General features: G+C 40.9%; 1 protein-coding gene across 4 annotated transcripts in view; it reads left to right on the top strand.

Moving 5' to 3' along the window:
• Positions 1 to 27,511, top strand: part of DST (dystonin) — a 592,252-nt gene that overhangs the window by 299,141 nt on the left and 265,600 nt on the right. For all 4 annotated transcript variants that reach the window (XM_063442942.1, XM_063442944.1, XM_063442945.1 and 1 more), the window contains 3 exons: positions 24,870 to 24,982; positions 25,091 to 25,197; positions 26,493 to 26,612. In XM_063442942.1, coding sequence (XP_063299012.1) covers positions 24,870 to 24,982; positions 25,091 to 25,197; positions 26,493 to 26,612 — 340 coding nt within the window. The remainder of the gene's footprint in view (positions 1 to 24,869; positions 24,983 to 25,090; positions 25,198 to 26,492; positions 26,613 to 27,511) is intronic.

The following is a 27,511-nucleotide window of genomic DNA, read 5'->3' as shown; positions in this document are numbered from 1 at the left end:
GCTGCATATTAAACTATTACTAAATGGTGTGGCCGATTACTGAATGATTACCGACAGATGGCCGGTAGTATCTCTTTAAAGTCTTAAAACAAGCCTAAAACTTTTGGATTGGGCAACACCTTTTTCTTCTCCACAGTAAACGATTTTGGAGCATTTAATGTATAACTTCCAACAGTCCTGCTTTTGACAGCACTGTCTGATATTTGGGGTCCTGTCTCGACATTCTTCTTTTGGGCCCCGGTGTCTGCTCTTGGGGAAGTCCTCAGAAAGCAAAGTAATTTGTAACCTAGTATTATATAGACTCCCTCTGTGCAAACTACTTTCAAGACTGTCTTCCCAATTGCTGTAAACCAAGCATGTCAAACTTGCGGCCCAGGGGCCACATGGGGCTCACAATGCATATATTTATGGCCCACCTGCCCTGAGGTCACATTGTGTTGTGGCTGCAAAGATATTTCCTGTCTGATCCTGGTCTTCCCTCCAACTTTCAATTGGATGCTACTGCAGGCCAGCCACTCCCCCTTCCCTCCTGCTTGCAGTGCCAGAGGAGCATCTGTGGGAAGGGCAGCTCATTTTAATGTACGGGTAGAGCGGCTTGGGGGACCTTCCTGTGTAGTGTGTTAAATTGGGGAGAGGGGGCTTTGTTTTAATTTGAGTGAGGGGGCAGTGTATTAATTTGGGGGAGGGAGTGGTCAGTGTATTCATTTCATGCAGGTGGCTCTGTATTAAGTTGGGGGAGGAAGGGGGCCAGTGTATGAAATTGGGTGAAGAATGGGGCAGTGTACTAAATTGGGGGAGGGCAGTGTTTTAAATTAGAGTGCTGGGAGGAGGGGCAGTGTATTTAATTAGAGTGGAGGGAGGAGTGGCAGTGTATTAGATTAAGGGGCAGTGTATTAGAGTGGAGGGAGTGGGGGCAGTGTATTGGATTTGTGGGCAGTGTATTAGAATGGGTGGAAGGGGCAGTGTATTAGATTGAGTCTGCATGGAGGCGCTGAACGCTCCCCATGGAGATGCTGATTGACCGTGCAGGTTTTGCAGCACATGCATAGCCATATAATGCTTTGCTATGGGAAAGCATTGGATTGGCTGAGATCATCAAATTTGATTAAATCAGCCAAAGTGAAGAACACACTCATAGGACTTCAAAATCAACGAGATAATGTAATTTGTTAAATGCACCATTTCAGTACCATTACCAAACTTTTCTTAATATGTCAAGGTAATTTGACTGAAACATTGGTTATAGGCAAATGCACAACTCCTTAAACTAAGTGTACTCTTTTGTTTACTTTGAAGCCCTATGAGCGTGAGGACGTACAGTATCAGTCAGGCAACTTGTTTATACTGCACCTTTCAAAATAAACCTACGTTTCTATGAAAACTGAAGTTTTAGTTTTTTTTGTGGCCCACATAAACTTAAAACTTGTTTATTGGGCCCGTGTTTTCCTTTAAGTTTGACATGCTTGCTGTAAACCAACAGGTAAACCGAGAAGAAGGAAGTACATTTTCAGTGAAGAGTACTTTCACTTTTATTTATTGTTTCACACAAAAAGAAAATCATGCACCCATGTGAAAATGATACCGGAGAAACTGACGGAAGCCAAGCACAGAGAGATGGACACAGGTTTCTTCAGGAAGGAAGAGATTCTTTATTGGATCACCGATCGGGACTCAGAGGGACTAGCGTCACCAAAATACAGCAAAATCTGAGCCCCGGACAATAGTGCAGGCTCCTTATATAGGCATATAACTCCTCCCATATTAAGCTCCACCCGCACATTCCCTTGACCAATCAACACAAATAAGAATTAACTTCCTGTTTGACCGCATGGCTTGTCCAGCACAATGGAGGAGGGGGAATACTATATCCTGTATTCTTGCACATGCTCCGTACACTACTGATCGTATCTTGCCTCGTGCAACCAACTGATCGATACGTCAGCATATGCACGTACACATGCCACGTGGTAATCTCGGCCTACTAAATTTATTTTTACCGAGATTCCACCACATTCCCCCCTTTGATGCCTCTTGATATTTTACAATTACTTGAGGCATCACATAACCTTAGTTTTGCTTACACCGCAAGTTACCTTGAACCAGACCAGACTTATCTTATGATGTGAATCTTCAACATTCATCTTCCTGCATTGGTTCTCCCTGATCTAGAGCCCTATATTTATATATCGCCATTATCTGTGCAGCAGCCTTCCTCTCTGCTATACTTCCTATCTGGCTTTGCACAGATCTAACTACTAAGGGTATAAGACACGGTAGGAGTAGACACAACAGTAAAATCAGTAGGACTCCACCTACCACTGCCTTAAGCCCTCCAAACCATTCATACCAGCTACCAAACCAACTACTTGGATTGTACCCTTTCCATACCTGAGTAGGCACATGCGCTAGTTTAACCATATGGCTAGTAAGCTCAGCTATTGCTTGCCCTTCGTCGTCTATTTGAAGACAGCAATTGCTTAAGTTAAACTTCCCACATACACCTCCCTCTACTGCCAAAAGGTAATCCAAGGCTAATCTATTTTGGTAGACTGCTGTCCTCATCCTGGTGTTATGCTTCGCTAGAAGATTGAGCGCTTGTGATGTCTCATTAGTGATAATCTCAACCACCGCCTGTAATCTTATAATACGGTTGAGCATATAAATAGGGGTTCTATAACCAAAGGTACCATCCTCAGCCCACGTGGCTGGCCCATAATAGTCTATGATACGCTGGGGAGGCCATTCATTATCTTCCCAGGTGCCTATCTCTATGGGTCCCCTTTTCTTCCTATGATTCACATCATACACTTTAACACCTAAAGTCTCACCTGTTTCAATCGGTAACAAGAAGAAGGATGGTTTGAGCATACCCAACACACATGCCCCTTCCCAGTCCTGTGGCAGCTCCGAATAGGCTTTCTTACCACAGATCCAGTACAAATTTGCTGGGGCTCTCCAGGTAGATGTGATGGATAGATCAAACCACACATCCTTTAAATTGGCATATCTAGCAAACGGGTTAGATGGTTCTGAGACATTTGAAGCCGACCACCAAGTTGTATTCTTTGTATCATCATCATAAGCTTTTTGCCCTAGACAAGTTAATTCTCCTACAGAAGTATTATACATTATTCCTTTCCTTGCTATGCAAACATAACCTATGATGGAGGTCTTTAATCTCCACTCAGATTTACCTCTAACACTCATATGATAATCGGCTTGTGTAGATATTAGTTGGTCAACTGCCTCAGAACCGGACATTACCTCCTTTGCTTCCCAAGGCCATTGGTCTCCCATGTTAGTACCTCCACACACATAGCAGTTGGTAACATTAAGACTACCGGCAATACTTTCAGCTAGGTCGATGAACAGGTTTTTAGCGTTATGGGGGATCTTATTATCTATACTCATCTCTTCATAAAAGGAATGGTATACTTGATGAGTCTGGGAGGATACCGTATCAGTCTCTATCCCTATAAACAATAATGTCCCAGGATCTAAACCCGTCCCGTATATCTGAAACCCAAATAAATTGCCATACTTATCTAAGAACTTGTCAGGGTTATTAATAAGTATATGGACTGGGTTACATTCCATAGACTTACAATATGGGCTAGTCGGCAACTTAGTCACTATCATGTCTTTGTCTACTGTCTGTCCCCAAGTCGCCCACCCCACACAAGACCAATATGGACAGAAGTTATAGTCTTTATTTGGGCATCTAGGACTCACATATTTATTTTTGCTACTGGGACAAATATATTTATCATTAGACCCATACGTCCTCTCCCATCTAAGATCCCCACATACATTCCACGGCTTTCTACCACTCGATATCGCTTTACACGCATCAAATAGCAGAACACCCGAAGAATGTACGGATTCTAACACCGTCTTATTAATTAGGGTCCCCTGAGGATCTCCATTCCTGAGAGTCAACCAAATTGTACGAGGCTGATACTCCGGACTGAAGCACCTAGGTTCTCCTACTCCTAAATGGCACACACTATAATCTATGTTTAAGTATCTACATCTTGATACATCTCCTTTACACTCGTATTGTGAATGCCAGATTAGGGTTTGGGAAATATGGTTACCTGTTCTCGTAGTCTTAATGCATACCTCACAGCTAGGAGTGTCGGTACCTCTACCTTCCTGAATATAAAAACACATGTAAATAAACACAATCAAAAGCACATCTTTCGCCGTCATCCTCAGTCTTCGTCCGTGCGATGGAACCTCAGCTTCCAGGATGTGAGGGCTGCAGGGAATGGAGTTCTGCTCGTCTTCACAGGTGTCCCTTCGGGACTTTCCTGGCTTATACACTATGTGATGGTAAGAGGACAGGCTTTATTATGGCCTTCTCACTCACACCTGTAACAATAAAATTTGTAATCCACAATAATTCCTCGTTACTCCGACTGAGTAGTGCGTTTCAACCGGATCTTGCAGGGATTCTCTGGATCTGCTGTAACTTGCCAAGAATCGACTGCTGCTGGTTTAACCCTGGAGTGATGTATCCACGGAGTCACTTCTGCTACTTTTATCGCTGTAGGGGTAGACAAAAGAACAACATAAGGACCTCTCCACTTGGGCCCTAACGGTACATTATTCCACTCTTTAATCCACACTTGGTCTCCTGGATGATAATTATGAACAGGGGGATAAATATTCACAGGTAATCTATCTTGTACCCATTTCTGTACCTCCTCCATAGTCTTACCCAACTCTACAACCTGCTGCCGGGTAATTCCTTCTCCCAACTGACTCAAGTCCCCCCTTAAGTTACCAAGTACGGGAGGTGGACGCCCATACATAATTTCAAAAGGAGAGAGGCCCATCCTTCTGGTAGGGGTACTGCGGATTCGCAATAGAGCTATAGGTAAGAGAACGTTCCACTTAAGTTGGGTTTCCTGACACATTTTAGCCAACTGGTTCTTTATAGTTCTATTCATTCTCTCTACCTTACCAGAACTCTGGGGTCTATATGCAGTATGAAGCCTCCACTTTATACCAAGCATATGAGTCAGTTGTTGTAGGCACTGGTGAACAAAAGCTGGACCATTGTCCGATCCTATAGAACAGGGTAGTCCATATCGGGGTATTATTTCTCGTAGCAGGAATCTCACAACTTCTCCTGCTTTCTCTGTACGAGTAGGACATGCTTCTACCCAGCCTGAATAGGTGCACACAATTACCAGCAGGTAACGATGTCCACCCGATTTAGGCATCACTGTAAAGTCTATTTGTAGATCGGACATGGGGAGTCCCCCCATAAACTGGACTCCTGGTGGCTTTACTGGTCCTTGTCTTGCATTATTCTTAGCACACGTTACACATCTACGTACAATGGCCTGAGTCAAGTTGGACAATCTTGGTATGTAGAAATGTTTTCTAAGAGATTCTTCAGTACTGTCTCTCCCAGAATGTGTCCCGTTGTGATAATTTTGGACAATTTCTACCGCTAGCGATGCTGGTATAACTATTCTTCCATCTTCTAGCTGATACCACTTGTTCTCCAGATACTTTCCCGGTTCAGTCTTTAACCACTCCTCTTCTTGAGCTGTATAAACTGGAGTCCATTGAGACAGTGGGGTTGGTATTAGAGCAGCTATATGCCCCACATACTCCTGTCTTCCTGATTCAGCAGCACGCTTAGCTGCACTATCTGCCATCCGATTTCCCTTAGTTACATCACCATCTCCTCTCAGATGCGCTCGACAATGTATGATACCGACTTCTTTCGGCTCCCACACTGCTTCCAATAGTTGTAGGATTTCAGCTGCGTACTTGATTTCTTTGCCTTCTGAATTCAGTAGTCCTCTTTCTTTATACAAAGCTCCGTGGGCATGAGTGGTTAAGAACGCATACTTAGAGTCCGTATAGATATTCACTCTTAAACCTTCAGCCAATTGTAACGCTCGTGTTAGTGCTATTAATTCTGCCTTTTGTGCTGATGTTCCTTTCGCCAGTGGCCGAGCTTCTATCACTTTGTCTATTGTTGTTACTGCATATCCTGCATAGCGGATCCCTTCTTTTACATAACTACTGCCGTCGGTATAATATTGAACATCGGGGTTCTGGATGGGAAAATCACGAAGATCTGGTCTACTTGAGAATACTTCATCCATTACTTCCAAACAATCATGTTGACTTTCAGTAGGTTGTGGCAAAAGGGTAGCTGGATTTAAGGTGTTTACAGTCTCTAAATGCACTCTTGGGTTTTCACACAACATTGCTTGATACTTGGTCATACGGCTGTTACTAAACCAATGATTTCCTTTGTAATCCAACAACGTCTGTACTGCATGTGGGACTCGTACATAAAGTTCTTGACCCAGAGTGAGTTTATCGGCTTCAGCTACTAGCAGGGCGGCTGCAGCTACGGCTCTTAGACAAGGTGGAAGTCCGCTGGCCACTGCATCCAATTGCTTAGACATGTAGGCAACAGGTCTTTGCCATGATCCCAAGTACTGTGTCAATACTCCCACAGCCATTCTTCTTTGCTCGTGTACATATAAGTAGAATGGTCGTGTGTGATCAGGTAGACCTAATGCTGGGGCACTCATCAAAGCCTTCTTCACATCTTCAAATGCCGTTTGCTGTTCTTGGGTCCATAAGAAGGGGTCGTGCTCTGTGCCTTTGATGGCTGCGTACAGAGGTTTTGCTAGTATCGCATAGCTGGGAATCCATATCCTACAGAAGCCTGCTGCTCCCAAGAATTCTCGCACTTGTCTTCTATTCTTGGGTATTGGTATTTGGCAGACAGCTTCTTTTCTCTCTGGCCCCATAATCCTTTGACCTTCAGAGATATGGAATCCCAGATACTTGACAGTTGGCAAACACAACTGAGCCTTCTTTCTAGACACCTTGTATCCTGCCTTCCAGAGAATGTGTAGTAGATCGTGCGTTGCTTGCTGACATTTTTCTTTTGTAACTGCTGCTATCAACAAGTCATCTACATATTGTAACAAGACACACTCTCCTGGGATGGACTCGAAATCCAATAGATCTTGACTTAGGGCTGAACCAAATAGGGTAGGTGAATTTTTAAACCCTTGGGGCAGTCTTGTCCAAGTCATTTGGCGTTTTGAGCCTGTTACAGCGTTCTCCCATTGGAAAGCGAAAATACATTGACTTTCTGCGGCAATTCGGAGGCAAAAGAAGGCATCTTTGAGATCTAAGACTGTGAAGTAAGTAGCCCCGCCCGGAATTAAAGCAAGCAGGTTATATGGATTGGGTACGACTGGATGTATACTAACAACCGCATCATTGACTGCTCTTAAGTCCTGCACAGGTCGATACTCATCTGTACCGGGCTTTTGAACAGGCAGCAATGGGGTGTTCCAGGGGGAAGTACAGAATTTTAGGATACCATACCGTATGAACTTATCCAGATAGGATTGGATGTTCTTCTTAGCCTTCTGCGGAATGTGATATTGTCTTAGGCTCACTGGATAAACCCCATGTTTCAGTTCAATTTTTATTGGTGGAATATTGCGGGCCAGTCCTGGTGGGTTGTTCTCTGCCCAAACTCCTGGTATGTTAAACAATGTCTCATCACTCCTAGGGTTTTGGCTAGTCAACACTGTATAAAGTCGCCACTCTTCTTCCTTTGGTACGGATAAAGTCATAATACCTGAAGGTCCATTAAACTTCAGAGATGTTGTTCCATTTGGTAGGAACGTAATCTGCGCTTGTAGTTTTGATAGCATATCACGTCCCAGCAATTGGACTGGACATTCAGGCATATAAAGGAATTGGTGTTTTACTACGTGGCCTCCCAATGTACAGAGTCGACTTTTAAGAACCGGTCTTTCAGCACTTCTTCCAGTTGCTCCTATCACAGTAATAGTCCTTCCAGATGGAGGAGCAACTAGATTAGTCACCACTGAATGTTCGGCACCAGTGTCGATCATGAACGCACTCCTTTTCCCCCCTATTGATACATCGACCATAGGCTCCGCTCGACCAAGGGGGATGGAGCCCGGTCGGTATCAATAGTCCTCCATGACCGTGTCAGCCAATCCCACGAAGTCCCTACCTTCTCTATCGCGGGACCTTTGCGCTGCTGGAATATACCTGTCTTCCCTAACACTTCCTCTGTTCCCATTACTCCCTCTATAACCATTACTCCCTCCGGGACCTCCTCTACCTCTCGCTCTGCCTCTAAAGTTTCCGTAGCCTGCCCTGGGTTGGTCTCTCTCGTACTGCTCTCTTTGCGGACATTCGTTCCTCCAATGCCCTTCTTCCTTGCAATATGCGCACTGATCCCTACTCAAAGGCTCCCTACTCCATCTATTATTGCCTCTATCTGGGCCCCGTTTATCTACGCCTGCGATTGCTACCGCTAGCATATCAGCCTTTTTACGCATCTTACGCTCTTCCTCTTTCTTATTTTCTGTATCCCTGTTCATATAGACCTTATTTGCTACCTCCATTAGTTGGGTGATGGACATACCTGCAAACCCTTCTAACTTTTGTAGCTTGCGCTTAATATCTCCGTAAGCTTGGCTGACAAAGGCGGAATTAACCATTCGGGAATTATCTGCGTCTTCCGGATTAAAGGGGGTATACAAGCGGTATGCCTCCAATAATCGGTCATAAAAGACACTGGGCGCTTCATCGCTTTTCTGAATCACCTCAACTGTCTTCGACATGTTAATGGCTTTCTTTCCTCCGGCTTTCATGCCAGCAATTATAGCGTCTCTATAGGCTCTGAGTTGAACCATATCAGCACCATTTACATTCCAATCGGGATCAGTGTTGGGATAATGTGTTGCGGCCCATGCTGCTGGATTAGCTTGGTTCAAAGCACGGGCTCTATCTTCTAATGCTTTAATGGCTGCTTGATTTATTCTTGTCCTTTCCTCATTGTTAAATAAAGTCATTAGTAACTGCTGGCAATCAGCCCATGTCGGATTATGCGTCTGTACTATTGAGGTGAACAGATCAGTCATAGCTTGTGGTTTCTCAGTATACGAGGAATTATGGGTCTTCCAGTTTAAAAGGTCGGTAGTGGTAAATGGGACATATACGAAGACTGGGTCAGCGTGTGCCATTTGTCCTGCGGCATCGATATAAGCTGACCCGGGATTTAAGCGAAGAGGCATCTGATAGTGCTTTAATTGTTGGGCACCAGTCAACTGTCGGGTTTGGATGGGGCTACGTAGGGAAGCGTCAGTCATGGGTTCCGGTCGGGGAGAGATAGGGTATGGGGATGTGGGAGGTTGGTTTTGGGAAAAGGTAGTGAATAGAACACTTCGGGCCGAGCTAGATGAAGCTTGACCGGAAGTCTGAAGTGGCGCCAAATCAGGATATTCGTTTCTAATGGGGGTGGGTTCTGGTTCCGGAAGGGGAGATTTAGTACGAGGGGGGGTGGATCCTGTACTGGAGGAGGAAGCGGAAGTGGATGAGGGTAATGAGGGGAGGGGTGCAGGACTTCCTGCGTTTGCGTCACTTCCTCTTAACGGAAAGTAAGGGGGCGGCAAAGGGATCTCGGACTCAGGGGGCGTGTCCAAAATGGGCCTAACGCCAGTCCTAGTGGACGAACAAGTCCTAGCTACCATGAGGCGACACTGCTCCTCGTGGCATGTCTGGAGCCATTTTGGCGAGTCATTTACGGCCTGTCTCCAACAGTCAATATAAGGAAACTGGCCGTAAAGTTCAGGCCTACCTGATACAGCCACGTGTAAGCGCTGTACCAGAGTTGGATCCAAACTGCCACGTGGCGGCCATGCCGCAACCAAAGTAGGCCACTCCCTAGTGCACAAAGTAACTAAACGCACAGAAGACATCTTAACCCCAAAATCACAGGTTTTGAATCCCTTTTTAAAATTCTTAACCATACATCCTAAGGGATCCGGAATCGTTGACTGCGACGCACCCATTTTTAACAATGGAACGTCGTCGACAACGAATACTATACACGCGTACTTATTCAACAGTCACACCCGTTTCCTCTGGCAACAGCACCACGCGGTACGGTTACCAAGTGAAACGTACACAATAACAATAAACACTCAGGGAATTCCCGTACACACACAGCTGTTACACCAGTCACTATATAATCAATATTATGCCCTTTGGCGTAACTATACAGTCACCCACGCTATAATTCTCTATATACGAATTACCCGTCTATAACACACCCCAGTAACATCGTCTTTTACAAATAGCGGTTACAGTACGGTTAGCATAGGTCAAAGTACAAGTTAAGGTCACAATACAATTATTAGTGGTTATGGTGTTAAAACATGCAATTGACGACAATGATTAGTACTTATTATACAATGTCAGTAAATATACAGGGTTATGGTACCGTGCACTATAATACAGCAACACACTATTAACACTCTCGCTAGACGGCTGAGCTCGCGCTATCTAACAAGATATACACTTTACTAAAACAATCGTTAACACATTTACAATTCCCAACTAAACTATTGGCCAGTACCTTGAATGGACTACCTAAAACTATATACACCCGTTTTGGTTAGCCACACTGCCCAATCACCACATATATAGCGAGCTAGAGAACCGAATTTACACAGGCGCCTCTTAGTCGCACTATACAACGAGCTAGAGAACCGAATTTACACAGGCGCCTCTTAGTCGTACTATCAAAAGTCTAGTGGGTTCCAAATTTACACGCCTTCCCACTTAGCCCAGATAGGATGAGAACTAGCGAACCGAATTTACACAGGCGCCGCTTAGTCTCCCGGTCCCTCCGACCTAGCGAACGTAATATACACCCTAGAACGCTAGTCTAGACAAGACACCGGTGTCCGGCTAGGGCTATTTACACCAGGACCCCGCCTGACTAACCAAATCAAACGGTCTGACTAAAGAGCGTTCGATCGAGCGGTGCGCCTTCGCTCCTTCCCTCCGACAGAGGGGGCAGATACAGATTCAAAAACCCCTTTGGGCCTACCGCACAATCGGTATACCCCTAGCGGGTCCTGCCGTCTAAAACAGCAGTTGTCTTACCTCCTCGTTCCTGAACCTGAGTTCACACTCATCGACGGGGACACCCCAGCACTTCTCACGTAGAGGCCGATGATCTCCTGGACAACAGGCCAGTGGCGCCGAGACGAAGGGAGGTCCACGCAGAAGTTCAGGGGTGCAGCCGTAGAGAACGTGGGCAAAGATAGACCGTCTCACGCCTCTGCCTCTCAGCTACCGTTGAACGATGAGCTTCCCGGCCAATGCACCAAATGATACCGGAGAAACTGACGGAAGCCAAGCACAGAGAGATGGACACAGGTTTCTTCAGGAAGGAAGAGATTCTTTATTGGATCACCGATCGGGACTCAGAGGGACTAGCGTCACCAAAATACAGCAAAATCTGAGCCCCGGACAATAGTGCAGGCTCCTTATATAGGCATATAACTCCTCCCATATTAAGCTCCACCCGCACATTCCCTTGACCAATCAACACAAATAAGAATTAACTTCCTGTTTGACCGCATGGCTTGTCCAGCACAATGGAGGAGGGGGAATACTATATCCTGTATTCTTGCACATGCTCCGTACACTACTGATCGTATCTTGCCTCGTGCAACCAACTGATCGATACGTCAGCATATGCACGTACACATGCCACGTGGTAATCTCGGCCTACTAAATTTATTTTTACCGAGATTCCACCACAAAAAGAAATAAAAAGACAATTAATAATTCAGCATGTGTTTTCCCTCAATATGCTAGCAATAGAATAGAATAGAGTCCACAGCAAACAAATTCGGTAAGGGGTTTGGCAATCTTATGTACCATTTTCGTGTACAAATTGAAGAGGATGGGTCCATCTTGGAAAGTTTAGTCAGATGCTTTTAATGAGCCTGAATGAAGGTAAGTCCTTATAGCTGGTCTGCTTGTTTACCAGGTATCTGTTGATTATCCCATTCCACCAAAAGACTCCCTAGTGATAATATATTATTTTACTCATTTAAACTGGTTTAATGTATGCCTCCTCAGTAAGGCTGAGATTATCATGAAAGGCTGTCCCCCGCCCTACTTTCATCCCATATGCTTTGGCTCCTACATTGCTCTAATATACATTTAATATATGTATATATTTATTATTTTTAACTGATAATGGCCATTTTTTTTTTTTTTTTAGAGCTATAAAGTTGTTCCATTAGTTGATGTTGCTCTTTAAGGCTGGCAGAGCATCATGGGAAAGTTACTTTAGGAACATCTGGATACCAAGTCTAGCCGTCACTAATTAGTCCAAGAGCAAATACAGGAAAGCAGCCAGATATTTTATAGTCTGATAGATGTGCCAATTGTTTCTTATCTGCTGTCACAGTATATGTTTCTATGAGAAATAAAACAAGTATGAAAACATGAGGAATATTACGTGATTACTAAGAGCCAAATACATGCTGGCTGTTCTTCCCTTTGGCTTTTTGCCAGGTTTGCTGCTGAATGTGGAGAAGCGTGTGGACATATAAAGGAGTATCGAGTACTCACATCTCCATATAAGTCCTTGTAAATCTGTAGCTGCGGGTTCAATTTAGATTTTTGTTCGTATGTTAATTTATTTGTGAACTTGGAAGCACATTTGTGAGATAATTTTGATTGGTAAAAAAAAAAAAAAATATCCTGTGATTATTCTAAAATATAATATTCATTTTGCCGTAAGCAAGTTATTTCTCTTTACAAATATTTTCTGTACCCTCCATGGTTAAAGGTAGGAATGGAATTTCTGAAAGCGTCTCTTTTACCTACAGTAATACAATACAAGAGTTCAGTCGTGTTTTGTAGGAAGGTTGAATATTGTGAAAATTGTCAATAAAGTGTTTTAATGGGCAAACAGGGTATTAAAACAAATGCCCAACACATTAACAGGGTTGTGTACAGATTTATTTCAACAATTGCTTGACCCTGGCAAGAATGTTTATTGTTTATGGTAATGCATGTAATATTCTGTCTCACATCGATGCTACAGCTACACCCAGTTACCTGCATAACTCTTTTACCTCTTACACATGCACTCCCTCACTCACCATCTGCTTCTCTCTCTCCCCATTCTCCACACACACTCCTACACCCAACCACCTACCTCACTCTCTTGTACACCGCTGACATAAACTGCCAAACTTAGCCTCCTTGATCACTATATCCTCCCACTGTTCAAACACACTCCTACAACCAACCACCCACTTTATTGGCTCCATTAATGCTCTTATACACAGTCTTGCTTTTAAATACCTGATATTTTTTTCTTCACCACTGCTCACACACTCCCACACCCAACCAACTGATCAATGTCCACCCACATAATCGTTTGCACCCAATTACCTTTTTTTTTTTCTCTCCCCCCATTTCCCCCACATTCTAACACAAACATTGAGGCTCACTCTCACCACTACTGCTGACACACATTGCCTTATGCAACCATCACCTCAATCTATCCACCAGTAATTTACAGATTTACAGACATTCTCACATTAATTGATCTGCCTAACTCTTACCCAAGGCTGTCATGCAGACATTCACACACCTAACCACCTACTTAACTCTCTCCACAAGCACTTACAGAAACTCTTTCAACTAATCACCTACTTAGTTTGGCTCCCACAAACATGTATTCCTAATGCTACCTATCTAGGTGCACCTTCCCCACACTGTCTGAGGGTCTGGAAGGCAAGCGTTACTTCTATTTCAGCTCATACACACAAAGCTCTTTTAATTTTTGGCTGATTTTTCTGATTAAAAAGCCATTCAGCAATTAAATGTGTCTTGCACCGCAGGACTTCTCATCTTTGGATTAATTTTATTGAATTTTTTGTTTTTTTATCTGTTGAATTTAAAGCGGTTTTCCAGACACTATAGTGCCCTGAGGGAAGACAGTCACTAGAGACTGGCTTAACCCCAAATGTAAGCATAGCAGTTTCTCTTAAACTGCTATGTTTGCATCTGAAGGGTTAAAACCTGAGGGACCTGGCATCCAGACCACTTCATTGAGGTGAAGTGGTCTGGGTGACTATAGTGTCCCTTTAATAAGTTGATTTTATTTTTTTGACCACATTTCACCACATTTTAAACTGCAGTGCTGCACTATATGTTTTCTCTCTTGTTTTTCTTTTGAGCCAATTAAGCCTGCACACTTCATTTCATGCAAATGATGAGTGATTATATTCAATATACACTTACCATTAAGCAATCCAATTATATACTGGTACTATTAGGTCACACAGTATAAGATCCTTTTTGTAGCTTCTTAATGTTGTTGTGTAGCTCTATTCATGCGTCTCTTGTGGAATTTGTGACAAAACATATGGTACTCCCAATTGTCCAGACAATACAGCCACGGTGGCATCTCGGAGTGCCACAACTCAATAGCCGAGATCCAGAATCTTATAACTGTGTTCTACTAGTCAATTCTCACAGATAATGCAAACATTAAAACACTTAATTTTTATTCAGTAGAACATTGGCAGTCGAACAGGCAGTAGAATGAACATCAAACAGGTATTGTTAGTTGTATTTCTTTTTGATGTGCATAAGAATAGGTTAACCTCTAACAGAGGAACTATTTCTGGACTTGGGCACAAAGCACTTGTATGTATTAAGTAAATGCTTTTCACAATTATTGTTTTCCTTGACTTTGTGGCATATACATATCCTGGGGCATGGGATTTAATCCATTTATTAATCTGGCACAAAATGAAGACCTCATTAGGTGGAGTGACGGTATACCTTCTATATCCTTTGTTATATAATTATTTGGGCTTAACCAGAACAAAGTGGAGCAGACTCAACTTCTATCTGTCGGGTTTCTTGTCATGTGGGTGAATAGCTTAATTTATGACAATCATCCAAATGAAAAATAAACACTGAAATGCATACATTTGTTGTATTATTATGTATTTAAAATACCATAGGGCTAATTTATAAAACATTGGTTTTTTTTGTTATTTGATGCCAGAGTACCTCCCACTTAATGGATTTGTGTAATTGACTCAAATATGTAATTGCTTACCAGCATTTTTATGGAATACTACATGTTGGAAGTGACTCCTATTTTGTTAGTGCATTATATAGACAATAAATTAAAATATACAAAGTATATACAAATATATCCTCACATACACAGGCAATTTGCAGCAGAAAGCCTCTGTCAATACTAGGAAGAAACTCGACTAATCAGAAGCATCTCATTCTGGTCTCTGTAGTCTGATCTGCAGTTTGGGCTGACATAGGAATACACTGTAAACATAAGTTGGCCAGAGTTTGAGTTCAAATTATCAAGTTAAATTCCTCCTTTGAAATCACAGAATAAAGGGTCTGAACTTATAAGAAACTTTGTGCTGGGACACAAAGAGACAAGAGACAGGCCCCCTCATTGCTCCAAACTTTTTCAGTGTACATTGTTGGTTTCAGATATCTTATATTAAAAGTCAATTTAGAAACTGTTACAGTCACCATGAGATGGCTTATGGTAGCCTTTTTTCAGGTTGCTTTAAATTTACAATGAAACTGTTATTTTGACCTGGTTTGAGATGAATGTTTCTCTTTTTTCAGCCAATTTCACTTTGCAACTTATTTCTGAAACTCCAGCAGTCTTCATCTGTCAAATATATATACATGGAACATGCAATAGATGTATACTTATATTTTATTTATATATATATATATATATATTGCATGTTCCATGTGAGTATGACCAGCCACACTGTGATTAGTGTGTTTTGTTTTCAATAAAAGGCCATTGGTTTGCTCATGCCCATCAGGCCATGCATTTCATGAATGAAATATCCTACAATATCCATATAGAATAGCAAACACAGATATAAATATATTAAAAGCATTGTATTTAGCATTTTATCACTTTTAATGATTTACAGATAGAAAACCTTCAGCACTCCAGACGTTGTGGACTACATCTCCCATAATGCTTTTACAACCATAACGTTGGCAAAGCATCAGGGGAGATGTAGTCCATAACATCTTTAATGTAAACGGTTGACTACTCCTGGTAGAGCCTGAGTTAGCAATGATTGTTCCATACATCTTAGAGAATGATAATGTGCACATGCTGCTACAGATCCCAATAATACATATTAAACCTGTATTATGGGATATTCCTGAATGGTGAATCACATTATTATTTTCACTACTATAAATGGTCTGGGATATAAAACCTTTTCATGTCTCCTCGAATCTTAGAAAAATATTTATAATTGCCTTTTGCCTTACTTGTCTGCCCTACAGTAATGTTACTTAACGTGTTTTAACATTTTAATTTTTATATTGGCAGGAAAAGGAATTTAAATAAAAGCAGAGTGATGATTTTTCGTAATAACCCTTTTTGTTTGTGAATATGCAGCTGTAGATTCTCTCAAACATGTGGGGGGAGCAGGAAAACTAAGTGAATGAGTCTACATCAATAGTTGTTAATCTTCCACATTATGTAACCGGCATTACTTTAGTAACCCACACTTTAACTCACACTTTAATTCTTTAAATGTAATGTATTATGTACTAATATAGGTTCAGACGAAAATATTTGTTAGGCTCTCCTCAATGTCAAATGAGCTCCAGCTGCAAAGGGCAAGAAACATTTCATTGTGTTCAGTTGCCCAGGAATTGAGGAATTAGAGGTGCTTTTTATATGACAAGCACCTTCAGAAATGGCTTGGTGACCCAATTAAGGGCTCCGTCACAAAAGTTAAGAATTGGACTTGGAGATTAATTTTGGGCCAAGCTGCAATTCGGCTGACTTTAGGCTGATCGGGTGATCGTCAGAAATTCTGTTATTCTGCTTTCCAATCTGCTATGTGCCAGAATCTCGGTGGAACCAACTCGTGCAAGCGCAAACATGCTCTGTTTCTTGCTTGAATTACTGACTCCAGAAAAAAGTAGGATGAAATTGGATATAGACATTTTTACATTTTTACTTTTTTGGTTGGGCCAAAATAAACAATTTAGTTTTAGATAATGCTTACCGTAATCATGTGGGTTGTATCTCCTGTCTAATCGAAAACAAAAGATGATTGATGGTTAGGAAAGTCAGTGAATGTTGATTTTATTGACAAATCAATATGTTAACTATTGTACTGTCCACAGAATAACTGTCCAAAGTGAGGGAGTATTTTCTGTTAAAGGAAAGATTCTGAATCCAAAACGTTCACAAATGTTCCTGCAACTGATGGAGCAAAAAGCCTTTCTCAAGTTCTCCCCAAGTTTGGTTAAACTACTCTTCACTTGATGCAATTATCATCTGCTAGCTGAAATCCAATTGTCCACTCACCTCTCTCTTGTTTCTAAATATTATAAGTATTCTAAAATCTGTCATGTTCAAATTAAATTTCTCCCCCTTTTTCAAATATCCTTCATTGTAGTGGTTTTGATCTGCCTGGCTGAGTCTTGTGGTGTCTGCTACCGGTCCACAGATGCATTTGAGAGAAGCTGTATATTGCAATTGTTTTCCCACACTGAACAACAGTCACTGACTGGATGTTATCAGGGTGGAAGGAGTGAGTAGGTGGACACATTTTATTAAAATTTTTGGATAAAACACTGTTTTCAACTTGAAATAGATCCTGTACCCCAATTTTCATTAATACAAGAAAGCAGAAGAATAAAAATTGTAACTAATCATTATAAAACTTAGTTTTCTCACTTGTTATTTTATTTAGATATATAATCTAGTTTTGGCAACTGAGACTTGGCATTGCAAAATTGGCTGATAATGCGTAGCAATTAGGCCAGACAATATTGAAGCTGTTTTCACATTTCAGCACAGTAATAGTGACCATTTTTCCTGCTGTTTTGGTAGGCCAAATTGCTTTCCCAAATATTTTTTCACAAACAAAATGTGGCCAAGCTTAGCAATGGCATGGACTGAATTCTGCTCTTTTGAAACAAAGTAAATTCTGCCAAAGTGTTCAGAGGTACCAATTTTTTTCCACCCTGGACAAGTCTATTAAGAACCTCTGGACTACATTGATTACATTTATTTTAGTGAAGCATGTTGATGTAAACTTGATTGATTGAAGAGATGGATAGATAGATTTAAATGTGGATGTGACCAGAGTACTGAAAATAAATATAAAACAGATGGGGTTCCAGTTGTGTATCCTATTGCCACGTTCACTCATGTCATTCCAAAAAATGCACGAACCTAGGAAGGACAGAATTATTTCATATATCTCCAGAGAAAATGCTTTCTGGTTGACATCAGCTTCTTAAACCATCATAAAGGAGCAAGTTTTGGGTTTTGTTTTTTTAAGGAAACTCTTAGTTCCATGTGTAGTTTTGTTTAGTGAACAGTTTAAAGACTGTCCATTGTGTTGTAGATTTTTCTTATTTGTTGCTGTGAAAGCTGGCCCAGAAATGGTTACAGTGGTATCCGCTAATCTGCAAATTGCACGGGATGTATTAGGTATTTCAGGTTTAATATAAAATAGAAGAATTTGAAAATTCTACAGCCTAGTTTTTTTGAGACTTGGCTAGTTTGATATAAAATATTCCATTCTCTGGGAATTCCTGACAGTCCTTGGTTTATTGAATAACCCTGTAAGTTTTTCACTGAAAATGAATTATGATTTGAAAACAGAATTGCATAATTAAAAAAAAATGTATGAATAAAGCAGCTAATATGGAAAAATCCTTCAACTAACCCTGAGCCAACTAAGCCTGAAACTGGTCATTTTAAAATTGTAATTAATTATTCTGTAGGTTCAGCACAAATGAAACCTGTTTAATTTTATGTCAATTTACATTTACATAGTCTTCCTGAAATAGTATGGAATTGACTGGGATGTCTTAAACTTATATCCTAGCTGAATTTTTTTTCTAATTTGTTTATATTAGCCTGAATATTACAATGCACTGGTCAAATCGCAACATTTAAAATACAACAAATAACCCTAAATAATTAATTCACTAAACTGTGAATTGCAGTAAAAATTGTACCTGTTATTAGCATGTTTGTTTTTGCTGCTTAGTTAAGAGGTTTTTTTTTGTGATACTACAGGAGGTGTTTCTGTAGTTAATGTTTACAGGGTGCAGCTAAAAGTACAGCGTTCTAAGGAGGGGGCCTGGGTTTGGCTTTGTTTATATTAAGTTTAATCATAAATGCACAGCCTCTGGGCTTTTTTGAATTTTTTTTTTCACAAATAGCATTGTTGCATAATAAAATTTAAAGAAAAACATTTGCAATATTTAATAACATTTGTATTGATTTATTTGTCAGTTTAATTTCTACAGTGTATTATATTTGTCACCTCGACCATGTTTTGAGCTATACATTCCCCATTCTATGCCCAGTTTGTTATTGCTAGTGAGTTATAAAATAGGAGATGTCATAAAATACAGATAGGGTTCTTTACTGTAAGAACAAAAAGATGTGGAGTTCTTTGCCAAACAAGATTTAAAAAAAATCATATTCTGTAAACATTTTTTATTTTATTAATTTATGTATTATTATTGTGTATGCAATTTAAATATTATTTAAAGGGATTCTATAGTGTTGGGGAAAAAAAGCCTGTGTTCCTAACAGTATAGTGCCCTCTTGTCCCCCTGCCTTTCGCCCCTCCCCCTGGCATATAAAGGGTTAAAAACCCTTTATTTACTCACCCTATTCTAGCGTTCTGCCTCCTCCGATGCCATCCTATAGGGGGCACCTAAAGCATATGCATGGCAAGCACCTCAAGGGGATTTCACTAATGCTGGATGTCCTCATGCAGAGCATTTAAGGGACTTAGAGTCCCTTAGAATTCTAGAAGTGCCTCTTGTGGCTATGCGATAGACAGCCATTCAGGCTGTTTTAGGCCCTGTAAATTAATTATTGCAGTTTCTGAAACACTACAATGTTTTACATTGCAGGACTAAGTGGGACAGGTACACTGCACCCAGACAACCTCAATGAGCTGAATTGGTCTGAGTGCTTACAGTGTCTCTTTAAGTTTTCAAGCAAAAACAAAACAAAAAACACCAATATAAAACAGTAGTGACAATATCACAGCTATGTAACATAATTCATAGAACAATATAAAAATAAATAAGAAACAAAGGGACATAAACTACAGAAGAGTTACAGAAGTTATCAGGTTATGTTTCCTCAAATTAAGTGGTAGTATCATAGCTCAGCAGTTTTCCCATGTGGTCGGCAGATCAGCGAGTAGAGAGATTCTATATAGGTTTTATAGAAGTTGACTGGATACTTTTTTTTATTTAAAAAAAGTAAGATATAATAGACAGTGGAGTACTAACCGGAGTGTGGTCCCCCCCAGGAACCATTCGCCATGGGGTTACCACCCAGCCGCTGCCAGGCAGCACATCTTACTCATGTGGTGTAGGAGCGCGGAGGCGCGTAACACTGCACCGTGCCAACGTACTCCATCTGGTCTGACTTCACACTCACAGTGCTTCGCTCTGAGACCCAGACATTGGGTACGGGCGGCGCCGTGGTGGCAGTGCCTAAGCAGCAGGGAGCAGCAAGAATGCAATCCATCATGTCTGTGATCTACTGTGAGTTTGCTAATATTGTGTTTAGGGGATGGACAGGGTTTTTGTGGGGGGAGCAGGGGTTTGTAGGGTGTGGCAGGTATTGTGTCGGGGGTGGCAAGGGCTTGTAGAGGAGGGCAGGGGCTTTGTGGGGAGAGCAGGGATTTGTAGGAGGTGGCAGAGGCTTTGTGGGGAACAGGGATTTGTAGAGGATGGCAGGTGTTTTGTGGGGGGGAGTAGGGGCTTGTTGAGGGGGGGCGGCAGAGGTTTGTAGAGAGGGGACCAGGGGTTGTGGTGGGATCAGGGGTTTGTAGGAAGGGGGTCCAGGGTTTTGTGGCGGGAGCAGGGGTTTGTAGGGGGTAGGGTTTTGCAGGGAGGTGGGCAGGGGTTTGTACAGTCTTAATTAGAACTAAAAAAAAAAGGTTATATATATATTCATTCTTAATGTATTTTACTATCTATCTATATATATATATATATATATATATATATATATATATAAATATATATATATCAAAATACATATAGGAAAACGTTTTTTTTTCTTTGACACACAAACAGCAAAACAGCTGTCCATGAGTGGTTTGCTCCTCTTCCTAAGTTGTGTTTCAAAGCTGTTGTATACAGCAAACACATACTCCACGGAAGCCATGTATAAAATGGAAATGTGAGCCAAAAGTGTGGTTCTTTGTTGAGCTCATTTGCATACACTTACCCAGAATCCCTTGCAGGAGTGAGAGCACTGTTGAAGTGAGATTTATGTGGGAAAAGCAAGTCTTATGGCTTGACTTGTGTGTGTATTTGTGTTTAGCAATGTATTAACTATATATATATGTGGTATATACCCACTTACTTCAGGTGAAAGGGGTTTTCATCCACACTTTTTCCCCACAAATCTTTTGGTATGTACTTTACAAGTAACGCCAAGCCTCCATAGCAAGCCAGTAAACAACCTCGTGCTGATGAGTAGCGTTAACAACGAAACAGCTGTCCATGAGTAGTTCATTGGCTTTGCTCTTCTTCCTGAGTTGTGTTTCAAAGCTGTTGTATACAGCAGACATATACTCCAAGGAATCCCCCCCCCCTTTTTTTGGATCAACTACAAACTACAAAAACTTTTTCAATGATGCCAAAATCATCATTTGTATTGGTGCGCAGACTATCCCTTTAGGTTCACAAATCATAGTACTTTTTAATGAACAGACTTTGGCTGGATCGGAGGCAAGAATTATGTCTGGAGGTTATTTACACATTTGTCCGCTGGGTGCATTGATGTAATAATAATAATAATAATAATAATAATGTATCTCTTTTGGATTTTATCCAGTTTCAGTACATACACAAAATTAAACTAAACAGATGCAATGGTCATGCACTAAGGCATAACAAAAAAGAAAATATTTTAGGATAACAGAAATGGTTCCCTGCATGGAAACTAATAGTGACAATAATTACAATATCATGGTTTCTGATATACATAAGTATGTTGAAAGGTTATAGTACACTTGCATTAAAAGAGCCAGTGATATCAGCGCATGGGAGGTCACAAGAAATGTTACTGCATAGACAGAGAGTAGTGTCTCAATATAAGATGCAAATGTAGCATAAGAAACATTCACGTGCATTAGAGGAACAGGTAACTAAAAAAGTAAAAAGGAAAAAAGAGAATAATAAGAATGTATCTTTATATAGATGCTTGCATTGCTAAATTTATGTGCTATCCTAAAGAGCCTTATTTAGTATACCTCTGTTTCTAGTGAGTGTTTCATGGGCTTGTACTTTTCATCACCAGCTATGTTCTTACTCTGTTTTGCTTTCATTAATTATACCTGCCTTCCTATATCTACCAATGAATAAAGATGTGTTTAATCTGTGATTTTTAAATCTGTGTATTTAAAGAGAAACCCCAGTACCCAAATACAAAATAAATAGAAATCCCTGTTTTATACTTATACCCCAAATGAAAACATGCATGTACGTATGTCTTTTTGCTTATGATCCAGGAGGGATAGGCCAAATGGCAAATGATTTAGGTAAACTAGAAAAACTGTCAGAGCGCTCAGAGCGCTTTAAGTGCTCATGCCATTGTACAGAACACTGATGAGACCTTACTTGGAGTATTGTACTGGACCGTATCTCCAGAAGGATATTGATACATTAGAGAGAGTTCAGAGAAGGGCTAATAAACTGGTTCATGGATTGGAGGATAACACTTACCAGGAAAGGTTAAAGGTTCTTAACATGTATAGCTTGGAAGAAAGATGAGACAAAGGGGATATAATAGAAACATTTAAATACATAAAGGGAGTCAATACAATAAAGGAGGAGAGTATATTTAAAAGAAGAAAAACTACCCCAACAAGAGGACACAGTCTTAAAATAGAGGGGCAAAGGTTTAAAAATAATATTGGGAAGTATTACTTTACTGAGACGGTAGTGGATGTATGGCATAGACTTACAGCTGACTCAGTTTAACAAAGGGAGGGAGTTTAAGTATGCATGGGATAGGCAAAAGGCTATCCTGGATAAAAGTTAAGGCCAGAGACTAATGACAGTATTTAGAAAATTGGGCAGACTGCTTGGGCCGAATGCTGTCACATTCTATGTTTCTATGCATTTTTTTATTTATTGGTGGTAAATATAAAAACACCTTGCAAAAACTGCAGATCTAACCTTGCCCTTGCTTTCTGTGGCTGTCCAATCACAGACTTCCCAATGTAGCTGAATGAGTCTTTGCGAGGCAGATGCTCTGAGCAATTGCTGCCTCTTGAGTTTAACTTCACTGAACTAAACAAACCAGGAAGTAACAGGATCTGTTGTCCGCTAGAAATCCAGAGGGGTGTAACCAGTTTAGATTGAAATCTGCACTTTTTGCAAAACAAAAAAAAAAGGACACATTCTTCACACATAAAGCTTTTCAGCAAGCTAAAGTGCCTTAGAGCAAGTATGTCACACTCAAAGGAAAACACGGGCCAAATAAACAAGTTTTAAGTTTATGTGGGCCGCAAAAAAACGAAAACTTCAGTTTTCAAAGAAAATGTATGTCACACTCAAAGGAAAACACGGGCCAAATAAACAAGTTTTAAGTTTATGTGGGCCGCAAAAAAACGAAAACTTCAGTTTTCAAAGAAACGTAGGTTTATTTTGAAAGGTACAGTATAAACAAGTTGCCTGACTGACACTGTACGTCCTCACGCTCATAGGGCTTCAAAGTAAACAAAAGAGCAAATTTATTTTAAGGAGACGTGCATTTGCATATAACCAATGTTTCAGTCCACTTACCTTGACATATTAAGAAAAGTTTGGTAATGGGACTGAAATGGTGAATGTAACTAATGACATTATCTTGTTAATTTTGAAGTCCTATGAGTGAGTTCTTCACTTTGGCTGATTTAATTTAATTAATTCCCATAGCAAAGCATTGTATGGCTATGCATGTGTTGCAAAAAGCTGCGCGGCCAATCAGCATCTCCATGGGGAGCGTTCAGCGCCTCCATGCAGACCCAGTCTAATATACTGCCCCTCCCCCATTCTAATACACTGCCCACAAATCAAATACACTGCCACCCCCTCCGTCCACTATAATACACTGCCCCTTAATCTAATACACTGCCACTCCGCACTCTAATTTAAAAAAACTGCCCTCCCTCCCCCAATTTAATGCACTGCGCCCTCCCTCCCCCAATTTCATACACTGCCCTCCCACAACTCGAATACACTGCCCCACTCCCTCCTCCAAATTAATAGACTGCCCCCTTACCCAATTTAATACACTGGCGCCCTTCCTCCCCCAACTTAATACAGTGCCCCCTCCCTAAAATTAATACACTGCCCACTCCTTCCCCCAATTTAATACACTGCCCCCTCCCTCAAATTAAAACAATGCCCCCTCTCCTCAATTTAACACACTACACAGGAAGGTCCCCCAAACCCCTCTACTCCTACATTAAAATGAGCTGCCCTTCCCACAGAGGCTCCTCTGGCACTGTGAGCAGGAGGGAAGGGGGCGTGGCTGGCCTGCAGGAGCATGCGATTGACCGTGGGAGGAAGACCAGAATCAGACAGGAAATATCTTTGTATCCACAACACAGTGTGACCTCAGGGCTGCAAATATATTCATTGTGGGCTGCATGCCCCCCCTGGACCGCAAGTTTACCATGCTTACCTTAGAGTGTCTTTTTTAAAAAGGGTTAACTTTTTCTTGAAATGGTAATTATTGCATTTGATAAAAATACCATAGGATGAATTGAAAAATGTTTAAGTAAAGTATATAGGAAATAGGAACCAATACATATATCAGTACATTACTATATTAAATTGATTATCTATGTACTAACAGCACAAACTATAGAAAGTGTGTTAATTGCGTAGCAAAGTCTATAATCTCTAAATATTTCCCTTTTTCACAGGCCGGACCTTGTTGATATGGAGACTGTTGCTGTTCAAAGCAACATTACAAATTTAGAAAATGCTTTTTATGTAGCTGAAAGACTGGGTGTTACAAGGCTTTTAGATCCTGAAGGTAAATGAACCGTTGTCATTTTCCATAATCCCAAAAACTATTTCCATTGCAATTAGTGCAAAAAAATATTGATTTGTGCTATGTTTTTGTATTTCTTTCTTTCTCTAGATGTAGATGTGTCTTCCCCAGATGAGAAGTCGGTGATAACATATGTTGCATCAATGTATGATGCATTTCCCAAGACCCCGGAAGGTGGAGAAGGAATTAATGCTACTGTAAGTTGAATAGAATAGTCAAGTCCATCGTGTCCAGTCTTTCACACAACCCTGACATTGCTCATACAAAAGAGGGCAACAAATGTAACTCATATCTTATTTTGTTTCAAAAATAGAAAATGGACATCCTCACTGTATCAACAATTTGTTCTCATTTGTCAAATGTGACTCCTATTGCCCTGTGTATCTCTTTTTGTTAGTGAATGCAAAATATCCAATCAAAATTTGGCAGCTCCTTGACTCCAGCCAGTGGATTCTAAATCCTTTATTTACAGTACAGTAACTCTTTCAGTTACGATTGGTGAAACATGCCTTCCTGCAGGCTCTATGAATGGTGCATTGTCTTTTGTACAGACTTATTAAAGTTGAGTCAGTGTCTGTATTATGGCAATTTACATTGCCATAATACAGACTGGGGGCTGGCAGCTAGCGCTTACCTCTCCTGCAGCTCCTGTCAGCTCCCTTCTCCTCTGCGCCGGTCCGTTCAGCACCTCTGTCAGCTCCCAGTGTAAGTCTCGCGAGAGCCCCGGGGTCATAGTGCGGCTCTCGCGAGACTTACACTGGGAGCTGACAGAGGAGCTGCACGGACCGGCGCGGAGGAGGAGGGAGCTGACAGGAGCTGCAGGAGAGGTAAGTGCTCTCTGCCAGCCCCCCACACCCCCTGAACTGCCAATGCCACTGGACCACCAGGGAGTGAGAGCACTCATACACACACTCACACTGCACTCATACACACTCACACTGCATTCATACACACTCACACTGCATTCATACACACACTCACACTGCACTCATACACACTCACACTGCATTCATACACACACACACTGCATTCATACACACACACTGCATCACACACACACACACTGCACTCATACACACACTCACACTGCACTCATACACACACACTGCACTCATACACACACACTGCACTCTTACACACACACTGCACTCATACACACACACTGCATTCATTATATACACACACTGTAAATAAATATTCAATTAATATAATTTTTTTAGGATCTAATTTTATTTAGAAATTTACCAGTAGCTGCTGCATTTCCCACCCTAGTCTTATACTCAAGTCAATAAGTTTTCCCAGTTTTTTGGGGTAAAATTAGGGGCCTTGGCTTATATACGGGTCGGCTTATACTCGAGTATATACGTATGTTAGTTATGAGCAATAAAGCATTTTTTTTGGTTTTGCAAATAATTAAATAAATGAATAAATAAATAAAAAACTGTGTAATTATAAAACTGAATGTCATTTCAAAGAGATCTGTGTCATTTAGGATGTTGAAGTGAAGTGGATAGAATACCAGAATATGGTGAACTACCTCACCCAGTGGATCAGGCATCACGTTGTGTTAATGTCTGAAAGAAATTTCCCAAATAATGCTGTAGAACTTAAGGTAAGATTTGATTTGTAAAAGCACACAGACCCTACAATATGCTTAATGTCTTTCATAATTACTATTCTTAAATTCATTCATTTATATTTAAATAACATTTATAGGAGGTTTTTGTATGTAGGCAATTACTGTTATATACAGTATATATTTGTACGTTGGCAGGAAAACCATTTTTAAAGGACACAACTTCTGGAATAAAAGGGAATCATGACGGAATATATCCGTCATGTGTCCTTAAGGGGTTAAGATAAGAAAATGATATTTATTATATATTGCCCCCGATGCTGTAATATGGCCCTTGCCTCACAATGCTCCATATGTGCTTTGTTTCCCTCAGTATCAAAAAAGGTCTTTCTTGGCTATGAAGTTGTATTTGACTCCATGTAGTAATGAAATTGAGCAAATTCTTGTCTACTTCATCCATGTATGCAGTTCAGGCATACTCACTTTATTTTGGTACAATGTCCCTGCATGTTGTAAAATGCACACAGACAACAAGATATATATACGCTAATAGGAAGACATTCTCACACAGGGAGATACAACTACAACAAGAGATTCACCAAGAGACAAGTGACACAAAGAAAGTGAGAGAGGGCAGCTGTGCCAAGTGCTGTGTTGACAGGAAGACACTGATTTACTTAGCTATCTCTTACATTAGGTCCTCCCTCCTTTAATGTTAATATTACGTCCCCCATTTATTTATTTGTTTTTTTTTACTTTTCTAATGTGGTGGTTGGCTAGCAAGCGCTGACCAGCTGACAGATAATTAGACCTCACACGCAGTGAGCAAATAGCACTTAATATGATAACTAACTTGCATAAAAGCAAGTGAATAATAATTTGCGAACGTGCATCCTACCGAATGCATTCGGTCCTGAATTTTTTTAAAACCAGTG

Source organism: Pelobates fuscus, chromosome 2 (genome assembly GCF_036172605.1).
Source record: "Pelobates fuscus isolate aPelFus1 chromosome 2, aPelFus1.pri, whole genome shotgun sequence".
Lineage (NCBI taxonomy): Eukaryota > Metazoa > Chordata > Amphibia > Anura > Pelobatidae > Pelobates > Pelobates fuscus.
The sequence above is the reverse complement of the archived record's forward strand: the minus strand, read 5'-3'. Positions and strand labels throughout refer to the sequence as shown.